The 20,785-nt window shown below is 41.5% G+C and overlaps 1 protein-coding gene across 16 annotated transcripts; it reads left to right on the top strand.

The window, feature by feature from the left end:
- Positions 1-1,111: 1,111 nt before the first annotated feature.
- Positions 1,112-18,962, top strand: HNRNPA3 (heterogeneous nuclear ribonucleoprotein A3). Of its 16 annotated transcripts, XR_013922298.1 has the most exons (15): positions 1,112-1,239; positions 5,003-5,114; positions 5,601-5,624; positions 9,533-9,655; positions 9,742-9,888; positions 9,971-10,181; positions 10,428-10,517; positions 10,579-10,686; positions 10,806-10,886; positions 11,982-12,128; positions 12,975-13,100; positions 13,186-13,257; positions 16,332-16,404; positions 16,602-16,887; positions 18,660-18,962. XR_013922298.1 is itself a non-coding variant. In XM_080347175.1 (13 exons), exons 2-12 carry the CDS (start codon positions 5,049-5,051, stop codon positions 13,236-13,238), a joined length of 1,173 nt encoding a protein of 390 aa, XP_080203301.1. In that variant the 5' UTR covers positions 1,112-1,239; positions 5,003-5,048; the 3' UTR covers positions 13,239-13,257; positions 13,344-14,074. The 16 variants fall into 16 exon arrangements, 13 of the variants coding, with proteins under 13 accessions (XP_080203301.1, XP_080203292.1, XP_080203302.1 ...); XR_013922297.1 differs by lacking the exon at positions 16,602-16,887; XR_013922299.1 differs by having other exon boundaries at positions 16,602-18,962.
- Positions 18,963-20,785: the final 1,823 nt, after the last annotated feature.

Here is a 20,785-nt window from a genome sequence, read left to right as displayed (position 1 = left end):
ACAATAGTGGGCAGAACGTTTCTAAACCTATTGGGAATTTCTCTACATATTAAGAAAATTCTCTTTAGTTAGAGAAATGAAACAGGTTCCGACATTGCAAAAATGAAACATACCTATATGAAACTCAAAGATAATATTTTCCTCTTTTTTTGAGAGAACTGCAGGGTAAGGGTATAAAATTAAATTAGCAGTTAATACTGAACTTCTAGTGACTCATAACCCTTTTATGCAAGTATTTCAGATGAGGGGCACCCACCTACAAATCTTTCAGTAAAACTACATCAACTGGTTTACTCCTTTATATAGCAAAAAGGTATATTTAAAGAGAGTAAGTGCCAACACCTCCTGCCTAGGGTTAGGTCATTCTACTGAAATAGCTACTAGTACTGTGAGAGAATCAAGACTGAAGGAACTCTGACTTTAAGGGTAAGTTTTTGCAATGCTGTTTTTCCTTATGTCATTTTACAGATAAAGAAAAAAAATGGTTATGTATGTGCTTAACTCTGCTTTGTTCTATACAAAATTGTTGCAGAACACCCCTTTCTTTTGAACTCTCTATGCTAGTTTATGATGTCAAACACCATTAAAGATATGGGCACTGCCTCTGTTTAAGAAACCATATGAAAGTTTATAAAACTTACTGCTTTGATATGTTTTGGTATTCAACCAGAAATAGACTAACCTGCCCTCCCTTTCAAAGGGTGAGTGCTAAACAGTCTCCGGAGAGTGAATATTTTTCTTATTTCCTCTTTGCAGCACCTCCAGAATAAAAACAATGTGTGGAGAGAGCAGTAACTTTAGAAAGTTCTGGGCGCATCAGGCATAACCTGATATATCCTCCTGCACAAGTCCTCTCTATGTATCACATCCCCTTCTTCTCGTTTCTTTTCCACAAAGGATTTTAACGTGTCTGATCAACATTGTCCCTCACGGGCTCCCCTCCCGCTCAGCACCCCCATGGCTGCAGTCACACACGACACGCCCTGCAGGCCGCAGGCTGCGCTCAGGACTCTGGGCCGGCGCGGGGGCGGGCGACAGTGGCGGGGGGAGGGCGGGGGGAGGCCGCGGGGCCGGCGGGCGGCCTGACGTGGCGGGGAGAGGCGGGGTCGGCCTGTGCGCACCAGTCACGGCTGCGCGCCGGCGTCACCACCCCCTCAGCGGGCGGCGGTTAGTGCGCGAGGCCAGCGGCTGGCGTGGGACCGACGAGGGCGGGAAGGCGCTTATCCGAACGCTGGCACGGTTATATCTTCTCTTTTCTCTCCTCTTGCACCCCCTCCCCGCCTCGCCTCCCCGGCTGTCCCCGTTCTTTCCCCCTCTCTGGGTGAGGAAGGGGCCTTTGCACGGAGCGCAGCCCAGCTCTGGCGGCACGCGGGGGGAGGGGCGGCGGGCGCGGAGAAGAAAGCGGTTAACGGCCGCCGCGCGAGCGCAGCTGCTGGCTTTCCCCTCGCGCCCTGTCGCGCGGTGCCTGGAGCCCGCCTTCCCGCCACGTGACCCCCCCTCCTTCTCCCCTCGGCTCCATGTTGGCGCTGTAGGAGGTGAGGCTGGTCACAAAATGGAGGTAACGGCCCACCGGGCCCGGCCGTGGAAAGGACGTGAAGCGGCCTCCTCCCCTTCCCCCCCCTCGGCGGCAGTGTTGCTTGAGCTCTCCGGCAAAGCTCCCGGGCGGGAAGGGGGGGCGCTGGGCGCGGCGGGGGAAAGGGATCACGTAATGGTGCCCCTCGGCTTCGGAGCGGCCGTCGCCTCTTTGTAGCGTTTTTGCCGCGCTCCGGACGCGTTTTTTCTCTGCGAGATGGCGCATTAGCCCGCAATGGCGGCTGCTGGCAGGAAGAGGGAGGGTGCGGGAGAGGCTGCGCTTCCGCTCTGCGGCCCCGCGGGCACCGCGGCGCCGGCCGCCATTTCGCTGCGGAGCGTGGGGGTGGGCCTGGCCCTCGACGGGAGACGGGGCTGTGGGTAGCAGCGGCCTGCTCAGCTCTCCGGGGGGACACAGAAACACCCGGGCGCGTATTCGGGAGAGACTGGCGAGAACTGGGGCACACATATGCGTGTGTCGTTGTTCTGCCCTCCCTACGCAAGCTACCCGGAGTAGTGCGCCAAAGAGATGGCTTTCCTGGGAACAGACTTTTAAAGCATTAAGGTCGTTTAGTGAAGTTCCCTGCTTCTCGCTAAAGAATGCTGGCACACGTTGCAGCACCTCCCTAAAATCCTTCAGCCCCTTTCCGGGAGGGCTCCCACGTGCAGGGAGCTCTTGCTGCCCGGGGAAGCAGGAGGGCTCTCAGATAGCTTCCCATTTTCCTTTATCAGCTCCCTCAGCCACACACGCACAAGAGCCACGACATTTGGCCGAGTCCTACCGTGATCCTGGCGGGCAACAAGAAGCAGTCCTTCACAAACCTTGCTTCAAATTTTCCTCAACTTTAATGAAGTTGTGGTTAAATGCACGTCAACATACAGAGGAAAATACTGTCACGATCTCTTTTTGTTCAAGTATTTCAAGATATGGCAAGCAAAAATGCTGCAGGTTTTTTTGGTTGTGTTTTTTTTTTCCTCTTGACCCTCTTCATTGCAAGCTGAAACGTAAGAGAATTGAGAACAGAGAAACCAACAGGTCACACCAATTTCTGTTCTTACATTAAAAACAGAAAAGAAATTGGATCCCTTAGAAAAACAGCTAAAAATAACTTTTCCATGTAAACAATTGTTTTAGTTTCTTCAGGGTTGTTGAATAGTTTGACAAGTGGGAAGGATAATGATAATTTAAACATGCTTGGAAGCTTGGAAACCCACCACAGAAGTTATTAAGCTAAAATATTCTTGGTTTTTTTCAGCAGATGTTCCTATTGGCGTTGAGAATAAACTGCCAACACAGAGCTGAAAATGTATTTTGCTCCTTTGACTCTTAGGTTGGCATGATACATTGTATGCACATTAGGTCCAATGTAGCTTTTTTCCAAAGGATCAACACATCTCCATAGTATTCTCTGGATGGACAGGTGAACTTCCATCTTGGAAATGTCTGTTTCGCCTCTTTACTTGTCTCTGTAAGAGATACAGTAGCATTATAAGTTCTTCTGAGTAATGAGGCATCTCCTAGTGACTTTCTGCTCCTTAAAAGAACAGATTTGTTCTCAGACTACTTTCAGTTCTGCGGTACAGAACTGTATACTTGCGGTATATGACTGTTTCAATGCTACTTTGACTTGGCTGATAAAAATGTTATGAATATTTTTATTTAGAGTTGAATATAGTATTTTCTTGATGCTAAGTATAATAAAGCTAATATTGACAGCTTTTTTAAAAACAATTTTGTATCAGACAAAGTAGCAATAGGGCTGAACAGGGCTGTGTTCCACTTCAGCTAATGGTACCCATCAGCAAGGAGGCAACTCTTGTGGGCCATCGTGGCAGAAACCTTCCCTGAGAGCTTCATGCTGGCCAGCATGAAGCCTCACTGGGGAAAGCAGCAGGTGACAAAATCAGGGAGCAATTGCATGCTCTTACTTAAAAACTTAAGTTAGGCTTATAGTTTTCCTCCCTAACAATTCCCCAACTTTCATTTTGCTGTACAGGTACTTTTTTGAGAGCCCTTGAGTTGTTAATGTTGTTTCATACCTCCCCTGTATGCTCATTTGAAACATTTTGTATCCTAATGCCTCCTGAATCAAACTGATGTTTCACTTAAAAGATTTCAAGAGCGAGCTTAACATTGTATAGAAAGTAACTGAAGATAATACAAACACTTTGGTATTATTTCTTCAAACCTTTAAAACTGTCAGTACACTAAATCGTGATACTCATGATTTCACAGTTGACTTTATTTTGAAGAGGGATTTTAACATGAAATTACATTAATAATTTTCACTCTGAGTAATGGTACATATTGGTCATTAGTAGAGACCTGTCTGCCTTCCCTATGCAGTATTTGCAGGAATAATAATGGAAAAAAAACAACAAACAAAGCACAACCTAAACAAAAACCCTACTGAAATATACATCTAATCTTGTAAATTTCAATGATTTTAATGTAGCACAAATATAGTTTTTCAGAAGCATCTTATTTGATTGACAGTACTGTATTTTGGCTACTGTAATAAAGTTTAAAGAAACATCCAAAGTAGTGATGGACTGTAGCCAAAGATACTAATATAGTATAGTAAGACAAATTAGATAACTTAATGATCTAAGGAAACTTGAAATAATAAAAACTAAAGGAAAGTTGGTTGTTTTTTTTTTTAATTTGAGTGCTTAGATTCAGATTCATTGAGCTTATCTTGTGAAATACCTGATTTTTGTAGTGATACATAACATTTATTGTGAATAGTTGGGCATGTGAATAGAGTACAGGGTAGTAATTGAATATATTACTTGGAAGGAAAAGTATTGGAGATGGTTAATGCTACACATTGCTGAGGATCAAGTGGTAAAACTTTTGATGCTGCAAGAATAGAATCAGTAAAGGATTCTTGCACTGGTGTTAGTGGAAAATATTTTCCAATACAGAAAACAACACATCCTCTGGTGTTCCAGTTTTGGAGGCTGCTGGGTCACTGATTAAAATAGGTTACACAGAAGATCATTCTAATAAGCAGTATTTGCGAAACTTAAAAAAATTCTGGATTTAAAATATGGAGAAGTAGAGTTTGATTTATGTTGTGGGCTTGGGTGTCAAAGTGGAATTTGCTTGCCCTGTGTCAGTGGTATTCATGATAGTTAGGGAAGACAGTAATGGACATAAGTTGTTTGCTATTTTAGCTTTAGGTTGTACCTAGTTATTCCAACAGCTGTAAAAAGACCTTTGCTAGGACAGCAGGTGTTGCCTCTGCAACTCTTCTTAATTGTGAGCAAAAGAGCTTGAGGATTTTAACTTTACTCTTAAATACTTTTTTTTCTGCTTTCACCCCTCTCCTGTTTCCTCCCATAAAGCCACACCCATGCCTTACAGCCCGAGAAGGCCTTGCTCCACAGCATTTGGGGTAAGTACTGACTTATCCAACCTGTTTTCTAGGTTTCCTAGATCTAAAAGAAAGGCTGAGGTAGAGTACCCTTCCAAAATGGCTGCTATTAAGGAAGAGAGAGAAGTGGAAGACTACAAGAGGAAAGGAAGACGATCCTCACAGGTGAGAGGATTGCTTGTTTTTTAAAATTAAAAAGTAGCTATAAGGGGTAAAGATTAAAAAAAAAAAAAAAACTTAACCATTTTTATCTGATGTATTAATTCATAGCTTGCTTCCTACCTTCTTCATCCCCATATTAGTGGAGTAACTTTAAATTGCAGTATGTTACTTACAATTTTTAGGGGTGGGGTGTTAAGCATAGTGGGGATATTTTGCATTCTTAGTTTTCTGTTATAACAAAACTAATGAAATGTATGTTTTCTGATTAAAGCAAGGTTTATTTTTTTTTTTAAGAAATTAATGCATCCTCAGTATCTGCAGGAACTTGATTCCTTCCTATCTTCAAAATCCTGTTTTTAGTGGGAATGAAGACAGGTTCCTTTTTTTTTTTTCTTCCTTTTTTTTTTAATAAAAATGGTTGCCTGTTAGTCACTGCAAATGAAAGTGAGGCTGTACTAAGTAAAAATAACTGTTTTCTTTTGCTTCTAGCAGAAATACCGTAGACTGAATAAGGTGCGTAGTATAGAGAAGATGTTTGGGCTGTTTTGGGAGGATGGGAGCTAGTTACTGTGGGGCAGGGTGTGGAAATGGGAGGGGGGAATAAAAAATCTTGATACCCTTCAGAAAATAAACTCAGTTTTAAGATCAGCAAAGAGGGTATTAAATATGTTTATGCAGCTTATAACTGAGACATTTTCTGATTGTTTGCTTTCTAACAACATTTTTCCAGTGTGCCTGAATATTTTAGCTAGTTCAACTTTTTCTGGAATGATACACTACTGCAGTGTGGGGAGGGCTATGAACTTGAATTAAGAGCAAAACTTGTCGGAATTGCATGTATCTGGTTATTTTGTATTGAAGTACAGCTTCTGGAAGGAGTGTTGTAACTGTCTCACTGCTCTTGGACTTTGGACAGAATGTAACTGGGGTCACTCTGCTGCCTGCAAAATGAGCCCTTGTAGTTTACAACAGTAGCTTGGGCTAGAGTGCACTTTAAAGTTAAGTTGCTACAGAAAATGCTTCACAGAGCAATCTGAGGAGGCCCCAGATGTTTGTAAGCTTTCTGGTTGCAGAAGGCAATGCAGGGTTGAGCTGCCAGGGCACAGAGCAGCCTCACCACGCAGGTTTAGGTGCAGGTGAGCGTAGGTGCAGTGCCACATATTTTGTGGGCACTTGTAGGAGGTTCATAGAGCCTACGGTGCGCTGAAGCACTCTCCTGAAAACAGTGCCTTTAGAGAGAAACACTGCAGCTCCAAAGGGCTGATTATTCAAAACCCCTGCTATAGAGAAGTTAGGTTAATAGCGAACTCTGAATAAAGGCAGCGTGTGTCTGCAGCAACATTGTCAGAAGGTCCTGGGATTTCTGCAAAGATTCAGATTTTTACAGGAACCCTGGCGGGGAGGCTGCTAATTGCCTTTTTTTTCTTCCTCTCGTATGAGAGGTACAGTTAGACTGCACTGGGTGTGCGGGGCTCTCGGTAGGACACAGGAACCGGTAATTGGGTTTTGCTGGCCAGGAAGGGCGAGCAGAGGAACCAGCTGCTCCCGTAATGCCCCCCCCACTCCGTACACTCCCGTGGCGCCACTGCGGCGCGCGTGCGGCCCGTGGCCCCGCCCCTCCGGCTCCATATTGAGGGTGGAGGAGATGAGACCGCTCACAAAATGGCGGCGGGCAGTGCTACGCAGGACTCGGGCTCAGGGGAGGGAGTCCCTAGTCAAGGCTGCAGAGAAAGTCCCCCGCCCCCGCGGGGCCTGTTAATGTGTTTGGGAAGTCCCTTAGACTGCTTTTGGGGGAGAAACAAAGCGTCTTGCCAGCTGCAGGCAGGCTGGACATTCTAACTGCTACCCCCCCACCCCGAGTGAAGGAGTGCTGCAAGATGGCGTGTTGGCCCACAGTGTCACCTGAGTGGGAGGGAGCCTGCTGATCTTGCTGAAGCAGTGTGGTAGTTACACTAGGGAGGGAGAGATGTTTTGTTGAAAGTTTGCTGCCCAGGAGAGATGGCTTTTATAACTGGCTTGCAGCAGGAAGACTGAGAAACAACATCTTGTGTGACAGAGGGCAGCACTTTGAAAACTCTAGAGATTCTCATCCTCATTAAGAACAAAATGCCTGAAAAAAAAACAAACCAAAACAAATAATTCCCTAAGAAAGTGATGCCTTTTATTTCTGTGGAGAGCTTCTATACCATAGGTGTGTCCTGAGAATAATTTCTCTCTGACAGATGAGAGAAGCTGTAACAGCAAGTGTTTTTCCTCCCATATGAGAATGGCAGTTCATGTGCACATAATAAAAATGAGCAGAAAAGAGCTTCACTTTTCCTTTCAGGAGTGACCTGAGGAGTTCTGTGGTCATTCTTTTAAAGTAAAAGCAGTCTGAGTTGCCAACTGAAAACCCCATAGCCTTGAGGGGTGTCAGAGAACTGTAAAAAATCTGTCCAGTGTTTCCTTATATAGGTATTTGTATGAGTCGGAGCTCTACAATTTCATGTCATAGATTTCCTTTAGTATGCATAGGAGAGTGTGAAATACTTAATGTTCCCAGCTTTAACATAACCCTGCTAAAAATCCACTAGTGTCAGTAGATTTAAAAAAACATGCAATTAGCAACAGAAAACAACATTTCACTTAACCTAGAATACTTTCTATATACAGTAGATGTGTCACCCAGTAAGATTTTAAGTTTATTTATAGCTAGAAGGAAGAATTATTTTTTTTATTCCGTAGCGCAGACCACTTGGAAGGCCACAGAAAAGCAGCTTTACTTTGTAGTCACAGAACGATTGATTGTCAATCATTTATATAATGCCTGTAGTAACAAAGTGCCTTAAAGAGGTAGTTGTTACTGAAAATGGTGGGGCTCTTTCTAACCAAGTTTAGCAGGTGTAAGAGCAGGGATTTACTTCCCAGCCAGCTTTTCATAGTCTTTAATAGTGTTGTTTCCTCCAGTACAACCTGACCATCATAAGCCAATGGTTTCCTGAAAGCAGTATATAATTCAGAAATTCTCTCTTGTATCATGTATTTCTTTACATTATTCATTGCTCTTTTGGGTGGTTGTGTTACACTCAAAGGGATGTGTACTTTTCTGACAAAGCCTAGTGCTGCCACCCCCTTTATTTGAACTGTGGCAGAGGTGAAAGCACTTTACCTTCAGGTTTGAAGCAAGACATCTACATGTATAAGTCTGTGGCTGGTTTTATGTCATTCACCTCTCAAGCTAATGCTGCATCTAGTCTAGATTAACCCACTGCAGCGAAAACAGTGAAGCCTGTTACATATTCATGCTGCAGAATTGAAGTCATATGTAGTATTGCTACCCAGCAGCATAGCTGGCCAGCACCTTGTTGCAGAGTATTTTACAAGCACAAAAGTAACAGCTTGTTAAATAAGATTTTAATCTGTTTGCTTTTTATATGACTTCTCTGTCTTGGGGGTGGAAGAAAGTTGTAAAATCATTTTTCATAAACTGCTGTCAAATGTGCAGGGATGTTCCCTGCCTAACTGAAAAAAAGCATGCAGCACTGAAAGAGAGCAGAAACACTAATGCACTTGTAGGCCCACTTTAATTGTGCTGTAGAAAAACAGACTCTGAAAATTAGAACATTTTAAAACGTGGCTGCTCACATGTAGGTGGTATTGTCAGGAGCTTCAATTAAAATTGTTGTACAATGCTTGCCAAGGTAGCAGTTGTATTCCAGTGGTTGTACACACTACTGGTCATTGATTAGTCATTATTGAAGACATTTTTTTAACCTATAACACAGAAGTCCATGTTGATTCCCATTTAAGAGGTATCTCCTGTGACACTGAAAACCACATACGTACTTCTACTTCGTTGCTCACATGTACTCAACTTACAAAAGGATCAGAGTACACAATTTACCATTTAAAGGAATTAAGAATTGATAATTTTCTTCAAAATGCATAAAACTAACCTTTCAAAATTTTTTTCCCAAAAGATTAGACAGTTTGGACAATAACCTTTTTTCTTGTACACTGTGTTCTTTAATTTTTTATAGTTCCTCATGATTATGCCTCATAAAGTGTTAGAACTTCCCTTTATCTAGCAGTGCTTCGTTGTTAATCCCTACAGAGCAATGTGCGACTCGAAAGTAAGATAGACATAAAATGGATGCGCTTCCAAGGGGCTGGGGACCAACCAAATTATTTAGCGTATTGAAATCTCTTTACTGTTGTTTGTATTTGAGCAGTCTTAAGTTGTTAGTTAGGGTTTTAATTAAAATCACGCCTCATTAAGTGTTTATTATGCTGCTGTCTAAACCCATTAGAAGTCACTGTTTTTATGTAAATGTATTCCACTTATTTGTAGTTATCATGTACACAGATAATTTTTAGTAATTCTGTGGAATTTTAACTCTGGTTTTGTATTCAAAATATGGTTTTGATTTTTGATTTTGTAGGGCCACGAGCCGAAGGAGCCAGAGCAGTTGAGAAAGCTGTTCATTGGAGGTCTGAGCTTTGAAACAACAGATGACAGCTTGAGAGAGCACTTTGAAAAATGGGGCACACTCACGGACTGTGTGGTAAAGTGTCAAATATTTGTGCTTTTGAAAAGATATAGGTACTTAATAAAGTACAGAAATGCAGAGTTCCCCCTATGTTTTTGCAGGTGATGAGAGACCCACAAACAAAACGTTCCAGAGGCTTCGGCTTTGTGACTTACTCTTGTGTGGAGGAGGTGGATGCTGCCATGAGTGCTCGACCACATAAGGTTGATGGACGTGTGGTTGAACCAAAGAGAGCAGTTTCGAGGGAGGTAAGTTAGTGTTTTGGTCAACCTTATTTTCTGATCTTTACTTAATAATTTAAAATGTTCAGTGTCATTTTTGGCGTTGTAGGATTCTGTAAAGCCTGGGGCACATCTTACAGTAAAGAAAATATTTGTTGGTGGAATTAAAGAAGATACAGAAGAGTACAATTTAAGGGAATACTTTGAGAAATACGGCAAGATCGAAACCATAGAAGTCATGGAGGACAGGCAAAGCGGAAAGAAAAGAGGCTTCGCTTTTGTAACTTTTGATGATCATGATACAGTTGATAAAATTGTTGGTATGTAACTCTTCAGCAAAAAATGACTTACAGCATAAAAGCGTAATGTTAGATTTCAGAACAACAATGTGGAATGTAATATGTTGGCATAATTAACTGCTTGACTATTCTAAGAGATGGGCTAGATTTAAACTTCCTTTTTAAAGTGTGGTCATGCCTTACAGTAGCTTTCTGTGAGAGTTCTACAGCATATTGGTTTCAATGATTTGATTTTCTAACTCTTTGCTGTTTCACAATTTTCTCCAGTTCAGAAATATCATACTATAAATGGACATAACTGTGAAGTGAAAAAAGCACTCTCAAAACAAGAGATGCAGACTGCTAGCTCTCAGAGAGGTGAGTTTTGAGTTGTGCATGGTTATTTTAGGTAACTGATTTTCATTTAATGTAATTTAAGCCAAATATTTTGTAGGTCGTGGGGGTGGCTCAGGCAATTTCATGGGTCGTGGAAACTTCGGAGGTGGTGGAGGGAACTTTGGCCGAGGAGGAAACTTCGGTGGAAGAGGTAAATGACTGGAATGTTTATATAGAATGCAATTTCTATTTTTTTATTTCCTGTGTCACTTGGCTTAAACACCAAACACATGTGTTCAGGGAAACATTCTCATCTGTTTTGTGTTCCAGGAGGCTATGGGGGTGGTGGTGGCGGTGGTGGGAGCAGAGGAAGCTTTGGGGGTGGTGACGGATACAATGGATTTGGTGATGGTAAGTGTATTGTTCACTTTTTTTTCCTCTCCCCCCAATGTTATAAGCAACTCTAAGTCTTGACTTCACCTTGGAAAACAAGTCTGCTTTGGTGATAATTTTTTCTACATTGTAGAGCTGTGAAGAGTTAAAAGGTTTTTTTTGTTTTCCCTACAAAATGATGGAGGGAAAAAAAATACTCATATTTACCTTTTAAATAACCTTATGGCATGAGGTCATACAGCAGCTGTTTATGATTATTTAGAACTAAACAAAGATTGTGGTGTCAGTTAAGATGACTAAAAATGAATAAAGCAGTGACCACCAGCTAACACCAAGAATCTTCTCTGTCAACTGTTAGACTTTCTATGGCTCAGTATTATCTTTTTCATTGTCAAGTTTGGATGGGTGTCAAATGCATGTGAAGAGAACTGTGGAAATAAACAAATGGCTATGGAAGTAGCGGTTTTGTATGGAGGGAAAAATGTGGGAAGTAGTATGTGGTTACTTGTCCTGATTCTGTAAGCAGATGCATTGTAGTGATGCTGGGGTGTTTTTTTGAACCATTTCCCAGTTTGGATCTAATCAATCAAAATGTTGCAGGCCAGGTCACCGTCTAGAATACTAAGAATTTCAGATATGCTTTATGAGATTATAAAAGAATACATGTGTGTCAAAGCTACTGGACATTCAAATAAAGCTGTATATCTAGATAAAAACTATAAACCAGAATTCTTTTGAGGGCTTTGCCTACTGGGTTATTTCTGTTCAGAGGAATAAAAGAATGATACACAGTACTGACGGAGCCATTTCATTTGTGTAAAGAGGCAGTTATTACACACAGTGCATGGTTGTGGTGGTAGCAGCATATCCATGTGGTGAACTTTTAAGTATTGTACTTCAAGGGTATGCATAAACCAGTGGGCTTTTTTTGTCTGGATTAAATAGTTCAGATAAATTATGCAATCACAATTAATATAATACAGGGAAAACATTGTGGGACGGTTTATTGTATGTTTGTGTTGGTGTGTTTCTTGGGGGTATTTTTTGTTAAATGGGTCTTTTTCTTACCAGTATTTAGCTTTGGTGTGTTTTGTTTGACTCTTCTGTTCAAAGGTGGCAACTATGGAGGTGGTCCTGGCTATGGCAGCAGAGGAGGGTATGGTGGTGGAGGAGGACCAGGGTATGGAAACCCAGGTGGTGGATACGGAGGTGGAGGAGGAGGATATGATGGCTACAACGAGGGAGGAAATTTTGGAGGTGGTAAGACGCCAGCTTTAATTAGACATACTCTTTTTTTTTAGGCAGATCTGAGTTGTACAATGCCTGAAGTATGATACTGCATAAAAGGAATTATACAATTAGGTCTCAATGTAGAATGCTGTGTTACTTAAGGAAAGGTTTTTCCCTCTGGATCAGCTTTGTTATACTTCCTATACAATATTGTTTTGCCTGGAACTTCTTTTTCAAAATGCAGCCGCTATAAATCAATGTGTGGAGGTAGAGTAGGAGAATTTTGAAGCTTTTGACCATTAGAAGTACACTGTTACTGGCAAATACCAGTTGATACCATGTACCCCACATCCTCCTTTGTGAGGACTAGAAATCTGAAGTTTATACAAAGCTCTTAAATGTTTATCCCAAGTTTGGGGAGTCAAACTACAAAGTCTGCTCTGGGTGTCTATATACAGCATGTGTGTTACAGTTCTCTTTCTAGAGCAAATAAATTGTATGTAGTTAACACTGTTGTCATATGTGCAAAGTGTTGAGCAGTGGAAGAATGACAGTGAAGCTCACGCTTTTCTGAGTTCAGAGGCCTCAAATTTGGCCTGTTGCATTAACATCAAATTACCTACTCAAATCTGTATGTTTGCTGTTATTGCATGATGTTTTTCATCTTCAATGAGATATCTTTCTAATCTTCAAAATGCTAAGGGTCTTCCATCATTTGTGTATTGTGAGTAGAAGTAGCATGCAAAAGGCTTGCAATTCTGTTTCAAATTGTTTTAAACAGTTAAAATTTACATCTACATTGGATGTCATAATTTGGCAAGCTTCATGTCCTAAGTGTTGAACAAAAGTGGCTTTATAAATCTGCATTTCTTTCAGGTAATTATGGTGGAAGTGGAAACTACAATGACTTTGGCAATTACAGTGGACAACAGCAGTCTAACTATGGTCCCATGAAAGGTGGTGGCAGCTTTGGTGGCAGAAGTTCAGGCAGTCCCTATGGTGGTAAATATGATTTTGTACAGAAAATACTTTTGTGGGCAAAATTTCTTGTTATTCATTATTTCCATGTACGCTTTGTGTTTTGTAGGTGGTTATGGATCTGGAAGTGGAAGTGGGGGCTATGGTGGTAGAAGATTCTAAAAATGCTACCAGGAAAAGGGTAGGTGCAATGCATATTTTTAATGATGATTAATGATGTACAACTGTTCACTGAGAGTAATAATTTTCTTATCCTGTATTCAACAGGCTACAGTTCTTAGCAGGAGAGAGAGCGAGGAGTTGTCAGGAAAGCTGCAGGTTACTTTGAGACAGTCGTCCCAAATGCATTAGAGGAACTGTAAAATCTGCCACAGAAGGAACGATGATCCATAGTCAGAAAAGTTACTGCAGCTTAAACAGGAAACCCTTCTTGTTCAGGACTGTCATAGCCACAGTTTGCAAAAAGTGCAGCTATTGATTAATGCAATGTAGTGTCGATTAGATGTACATTCCTGAGGTCTTTATCTGTTGTAGCTTTGTCTTTCTTTTTTCTTTTTATTTTCCCATTACATCAGGTATATTGCCCTGTAAATTGTGGTAGTGGTACCAGGAATAAAGAAATTAAGGAATTTTTAACTTTTCAATATTTGTGTAGTTCAGTTTTTCCACATTTAGTACAGAGAACTCTATAACAGAAATAAAATGTAGTTTAGGGTGTTTCCTTGTTAGTTAATAGAGAGGATTAATGCATTTCTCAATTACTATTTTGTATTAATTTAAAGTTAACAATAGAAACACCTATTGATTTGCAGTCTTAAGGGGTCTAGTCTCAGTGTATATATGTAACTGTCATTGACATGAGTTACATAGGCATACAGAGGGAAAACATCTGTATGTTGCATTATAGTTTGTTTAGATGTATAACTAGGATTGAGTTACTCAAATTAGTGTTTGTGAATTATAGAACTAAGCTTTACCTTAATGAAAATTTCAAATTACTTTTTGGTTTGTGCATATTTTTTTAATTTGTAGTTCTGTATTAGTACTAGCGCTTCAAGAAATTAAGGCATGATACATATTTTAACAAGACCAACTTTAGACACATTAAAGCTGTCTCCCGTCTCATTTGAGATGTATAAGGGATAACTGCAGTTGCTTAAGTCCTGGGTGAAGAGAAAAAGAAACTTGCTTTTTACTTTTATATTTATTGTAATTCCCAAGAAGTTAAGGTGGGGGGAATCAAGTGCCTGTTTCCTTGGGATATACAATGATTCTGTTTCAATAAAACTATACTTTGGGGAGGGTGGCTTGGAATTTTCATCCCCTTCCTTCGTCCCCATTTCCCCCTCCCTCACACCAGACTGCGCTGTTTCGATTAAATGAGGCGTCATAGTGAGAGTTATAGGTGTGTTCCTCAATAACTTAATGGCTATATACTTTCTTGCATGCACCCTAGGCAATTTTCTGGACACATTCTTCTGACTGGGAGCCAAGGGTAGCGCAGGTGTAATCACTGACAGTCCCAGGTAACGCGTTCCAAAAGCCCATCCACAGTGGGCTCTAAGTAGTATAGTTTTCAAGCTTCTTCCCTTGCAAACGTCTACGCTCAAGTAAGAGCTCAAAGATAAAACAAACACAATCTAGTTGTATTTTACTGACTAGAAACACTTGCCACAATGTAGAATGGTACAGTCTTCAGTTTCCACAGGTAGAATGATAGTGTGTTACAATTTGATTTGATGCACTGGAGTAGCAAATCTTATCAGCACATATGGCTAGAAATTGTACTTCATTCTCACTTCTGACCTCCAAATTAAGGCACTGCATCTGTCCTTTTCTCAGCTGATGTGAATTCTCTCAACTATTGCCAGGACAGTGATTTCTGTCAATTCAGACTCAGAAAGTAGGGACCCAGTCGATAGAAGAAATGCTCAAACACCTGACAATATGGTATTGGAATTATTCACACCTGTTTCACTTCTGGGTCAATGTGCAGTATAAGGTAAATGCAATTCCAGTGTAGGAATGAATCTGCAAAGATGTGTGAAATGGCTCAAAGGCATAATCAGTCATATTAATAATGAATTATAATTTTAAGAAGTAGTAGAAAAATGAGTGTGTTGTTTGAAAAAAAAACAATTAAACAATGTTATTTAAACACTGTTATTGGCGTGTATTTAGACTGCAGTACACTTAACCAAGGAACTGGTGTCAAGACAGTAGTCTCCAAACTGGATTTCAAAGTTTGCTTATTCTTTTCTGTGGAGTTTAAAATATCTCTAAAGTTAAAGCAAGAATTGGTGATCTAGTGAACGCTTTTGTTGTACATATTAATTTGGGCTTGGGGTGGGGGGGAGGTTGTATTTCAATAAAGGCATTTTTTTAAACAACCCATTTGGAGTTTGAAAACATTGGAAACTGAGACACAACTCACTAGGGAGTGAGCCACCCAACTACTGACTTGCTTTGTGCGTCACCATGCTTAGAAGATGTGTAGACTTGTACCCGGGGCCTGCATCTGGTTGCAGGGACAACTGGAGGATGGGGTTGGTGTCCCTTCTGACAATTGATCTGGTATTTCTAAATTATCTTAGAATGTATTGACAGTGTTCTTGTTAACAGGGCCTGTACTGTTTTTAACAGTAGCTGTACTGTGACAACAATGTTAACTTTGAAAAATAGTGTCATAATAAACTTTATGAACAAGATCTGTATGCAACCTGTTAAAAGAGATGGATGTAAGTGATGGCTTTGTAGGTGGGTGGGGTAGCATAGCTGTTGTTTGTGTTGTGGGAAGGTGCGAGGACAGTGATTAACCAGCTTTAAAGAACCTAGGATGTACTTCTGTGATCCATACTTTGCTAAGGAGACTCGTAAGACAGGACTTCAGCAGCCTATTGAGTATGGAGAAGTCAGCATAATTAAAGAATGACAAGGCAGCAGGAGCGGCAGCTTCAACTTCCAGACAAGTGAAGGCATAAGATACTGTGCTGATAGTGAGCAGCTGTCCCGAGGCTAGTTAAATCTGCTAATCACAGCTGAAATATCGAAGAAAGTCTAGCAAGAGTTCTTCACGTTTTGGAACCTCCTTGAGTGATAGCTACTTGAGTTGACTCAAAATCAATAGGTCTAGCGGTTAGACCTGAAAGGAAGGGCAATGAGCATAGGTAAGGTTTGCCTTTAAAATTTTTCATGAATTATAAAGAGTGGTGGGAGATTGTTAAACAAGGTAAGAGTAATTTCTTTAATTTTCAGGTTGAATGAAGCTGCTGCTTGACAAAATGGGCAATGTCTTGCACATCCTCTTCAATTGAAGGTTTCTGACTGGGTAAGATTTGTAGTGTATAGTAAAACACTTGCCTAACCCTTATTTCCTTCTAGGCTTGCCTTTGCCAGCCTTTTAATACCAAGGAAAGCCTTAAGTACTGAGGAGCAAGTATTCCAGCCTGTCACTCAGTGCTGCCTGTGCTGGGTGAGGGGTGCTTGCTGCCACAGTGCTATTCAAGAATCTTCTGTCCCTGGCAGGTACAAAATTGCTCTGTGTCCAAGACCAACAAGACCGAAATGATAAATGTTATGAAATATGAGCACTAGTTACCATGGGGAGTGTGCTCAGAGGGGTTTGAGAAATTGTTTGGTACCTTGTGCTAGAAAGCCACCTTACAGAAGCCTGGAGAGGTGAAGATGCTGAAGCGGTTCATTCATCACAGTTCTCAGCAGTGTGATGTGCTGCTGCTGCAGTTCTGTAAAGGCCCTTGGCACTGGTTAGAGCAGTGATTTCTCTCCTAATTAATGGGTCTTGGTGTACCAGGTGGGTTTGGATTTATCTGTACACTTCAGAGTTCCCTTTCAGGTGTTTGGTGCTTTCAGGCAGGCCAGTTTAGTGGAGGCCAGTGCTGTCACCCAGTACCCAGCTGAAAGCACAACTACGTTTATACAGATGAATGGCAATGAGAGAACTTACCGTGGAATCTGCTTTTATGCACGCTGGTTCTTAACTCTTGGAACATGTATTTCCTTTTCTGCATCTTTGATTGTTACAGATCTGGAATATTTTTAACTGCTTTTATATAGTCTAGTGTCTATTTATACTGATGAATGTATTTTTGAGTCTGTGACTTCCTTTTGTGAAGTCAGTTTCTATTTTAGTGTTGGTTATGCTCCAGTTACTCAGAAAATAAAGTCAAATGGGACCTGTGCATTTCAGTTTAACCTGGGGCTTCTGCATGTTCACAGACTGATTCAAGTATTTAACCTCATTACCTGCTGTCTGTAAACATCCAGAAAGCAAGCTGTTGACATTATAATGTACGATTACAAGTTAACTTGGATGAAGTTTACAATGGTAACATTGAGATTTTCTTGTAATCAGGAGCTGCTTAGTGGAAATCTCAACAATGAGTTGATAGATTTTTTTTTTTTAAAAAAACATTGGCAAGCATTTTTGTTGAGCCAGAATTGTTCAAGTTGCAGTGAGGTGACAGTGTCCTTAGTGTAGCATGCTAGGCAGGTTGGTGCTGAGGTGACAAGTGTCCTTACAGCTGACGGTGGAAACTTCTGCGTTCCTGTGCTGGGCACAGTTCTCTTGGGACCTCACCCAGGTGCCTGTGCGTGGCAGCAGGTGACAGGGAGCACCATCACTTGCCTCAGGATTACTCAGTTGAGGGCAAATGCTTGTGTACCTGGGGGAGGAGGAGTGTTACAATTTTTTAATAGTAAGATCTTGAAAGTGTTTTAGCAGAAACTCTAGTTTGCATCCCATTAGTAGGCCTGTGTATAGAACAAAGCTCTGCCCTAACAGGACAGGTTTCTACATTGCTGCAGACCCGTCTGTGCTGCGGAGAGGTCCTTTTGCACCACACACAGAACTAGATACACTGTTAGAATTATTTTCACACTTGCATTTGTAACATCCTTGTTAGACTGACTTGCTTAATTTCAATTATTCATATCCCAATTTATTCAGAAAGAAACATTGTCAAACACATCCTGAGGTAGTACTTTGTCAAGTAGATCTTTGTCCAAGAGTTAAGAACGTGGTTTCACGGCTAAGTTTTTCTGTGGCGGCTGCCATTGAAAACAGCAGCTGTAACTGGAGAGGTAAAGATGGGAAGTTTACAAATAATTGGTCCCGAAGCTGCAGTTCTGCAGAAATTTATTTGATACCTAAACCTGTGTGTTAATCTATTATACAAGTAAATGGTACTTTATAATGTATTTCCCCAAAAGGGGCCCTGGTTGATGCAGATACGATAGGTGTTTTGCTATTATAGAACAGGGAAATTAGACACTGTGTCTTAACGTTGATATCCTTTAAATATTTAAGGTGGGCAGCGGAATGCTCCTAGCTTTTCAGACATTGATTGTGTGATGTACTGACTTGCTGTCTTTGGTTCCTGTGTTTAAGACGTTAACATGTTCTCATATGCTGTCTGCACTGCGGTGGAACATTCACTCACCTATCAGTCTGTGGACTCTGACAAGTGTTTGTGTCTTAAATTGTGTGGAGCATGAAAGATCTTGAGTATCACTAAAATTCAGGTTATCTGATGGATGATTCTTTTTCTGCTGTGGGTGCTACAGGTTGACATCTCTATCTAAGATTAGCTTTTTCCTGAACTAAAGTAATCCAAGTATCTCCGTAGAAGAAAAATGGCCTTCATGTAGAAGATAATATCGCAAGACTGGAACCACAATGATATGTTAAAGTAACTGGCAAAGACTTCAAGAGCAATGGTGCTAGTGTGCTGCAATCTTAGAACTTGTGGTTAAACAAGTTTAAAAATAGCATGGAAAAATTAAATATTTCAGTATAGTCCATAATGGATTGAAATTTGTTAAAATATTTCTATTTTGTATCAGAATAAAGTGTACATTGTCAAATGACTTACCATCTAAAATGTGTTGCCATCACTTTTTTTTTAGTGCTGTGAGGAACACAATGTGGTCTTAAATTATTGTAACACATTATGAGTTACAGGATCATCTTTCCAACTCTGCTCTGCAAAGCCTTGGTTCAGTCCAGCTCCTCAGCTTTTAACAGCTTTAAAATGGAACATTTTGATCAAGAAATAAATGATCTCCAGGTGGAGACTTGGCAGTGTATGGAGTCAGCGCTGTGATACATTAGACTTGGCAATGTCACTCGTCCCTCTCAGGTTTGGGAACATGCTCTGTATCTCAGTAATAATAAATTGAAGGATATAGCTTGCAATCTGATGTTTTCACATACACCAAAATAATGTTGAATTTTTTTTCCTTACTGATGTTGGGTGTTGTGGTGCGAGTACATTCACTGTGTTCATGAGAAAAATACTGGTTTAAACAACACAAGGTGTTGTGGTCTGAGTTGCTTCAGCCTGATTCTTTGCCTGGTGGAATTAAAACACGGCTTCTGTGTTAACTGCGGCTTTGTTGCTCTTTTCATCTTGGCAGTAGAGTGAGTCTCCCTGTGTAGGGGTTTAGACGTGGGTAGTACCAATCCAGCAGCCCCTGCAAAGGCTGTAAGGATGCTGTTTGCCTTCAGCCTTTGCATTAGTGCTAAAATAGGGAACAAACTGGAGGGCAGGTGGTTACTGAGGTCTCTTTTTTATAGCCAATTTGTAATGAAAGTATTTATATTACAGTGAGAGAGAACACTTCTGCTCTAAGTTGGAGACATTGCTTTGTTAATGGTGGGAGGGGACCCAGGAGCAGTCCCTCTTTTTAGGTTCTCTGTGCTTTGCCATCAGACCTACCTGTGCATTAGACACACGGTGGGGCAGTGCTGAAAAGACCACCCTGGGCCACAGCTGGCTGTGCTTCCCCCTTAATGCTTTTGCTCTGAAATTGCTGTCTTTAAACATGGATGAGGTCCTCTTGCTTTTAATGGCAGCAAAGTCTGGTGTTCCTCGTGTCTTGCCCAGGTGTGGTGACTGTAAGGGATGTTTTCCTGCCCAGGCAGCTGGTGGCAAAGTCAATAGAGGCGCATTTGAACAGTATCTTCGATTGAGTTTAGCTGGTGCGCGGCTGCCCTGTCTAGAGCAAATAAATCTGCGTCATCCATCTAATCCAGCCTTTAGGTTTTCAACCACTGCTACTGACCCGTTGCTCCAAAAGGAGTCCCTTGCGCCTGGCGCCTGGCAAGAGCTGTGCAGACAGAAGGACTGACATCGCTACCAAGAGGAAGGGCAGTACAAATAAGGTAAGTGGCCTCCAACTGCAAATTGTGTCACCTGGATTTACATTTCCCAGCATCTTCTGCAGAATCACAGATGTTACTACTTGATGTCAGGTGTGGGATTCCTCGTGCTTCCAGGGAAACCTACAAACCTTTATGTGGCAGGGCCTCACTTCAAGGTTTGCAGCAAGTTAACACAGTATGGGCAGTGTGAAACTGACTTTTCTCTTAAGGCAGACAGGGCTGGAGCATCTGACAGCCCCAGGTTTAGGTACCGAAGACTCTCCCGGTGCTGGCACTTGGTCCTCAGGCCTGGCTTTTAAAGAGGACATGGCCGATGGGATCATGGTTCCTGGCGTTTCGCTGCCCTGCAGCACAGCTGCCCACCCAGTGAAGCTGTTGTTACTGTTCTGCTCTCCCCGGGTTAGCGAGGTCACGCTGCAGGTGATGTTTGAGTGTGCGTTTACACCAACTACTCGAGGCCTTCGCTGTTCAGAATCAGTGAACAAGTTAGTAAGAAGATGAATTACAAGGTGACCAAGACTGGAAA

The sequence above is a fragment of the Nesoenas mayeri genome (assembly GCF_963082525.1).
Source record: "Nesoenas mayeri genome assembly, chromosome: 6".
In the NCBI taxonomy this organism is placed as follows: domain Eukaryota; kingdom Metazoa; phylum Chordata; class Aves; order Columbiformes; family Columbidae; genus Nesoenas; species Nesoenas mayeri.
This window is presented reverse-complemented; position numbering and strand designations above follow the sequence as displayed.

Bases quoted from the DNA above. Each gene is read 5' to 3' on its own strand.
- HNRNPA3 (XM_080347165.1), top strand. From the start codon at position 5,049: ATGGCTGCTATTAAGGAAGAGAGAGAAGTGGAAGACTACAAGAGGAAA. The intron at 9,889-9,970 runs GTAAGTTAGTGT...TTGGCGTTGTAG, and splicing joins AGAGAGCAGTTTCGAGGGAG to GATTCTGTAAAGCCTGGGGC. The intron at 10,518-10,578 runs GTGAGTTTTGAG...ATGTAATTTAAG, and splicing joins GACTGCTAGCTCTCAGAGAG to CCAAATATTTTGTAGGTCGT.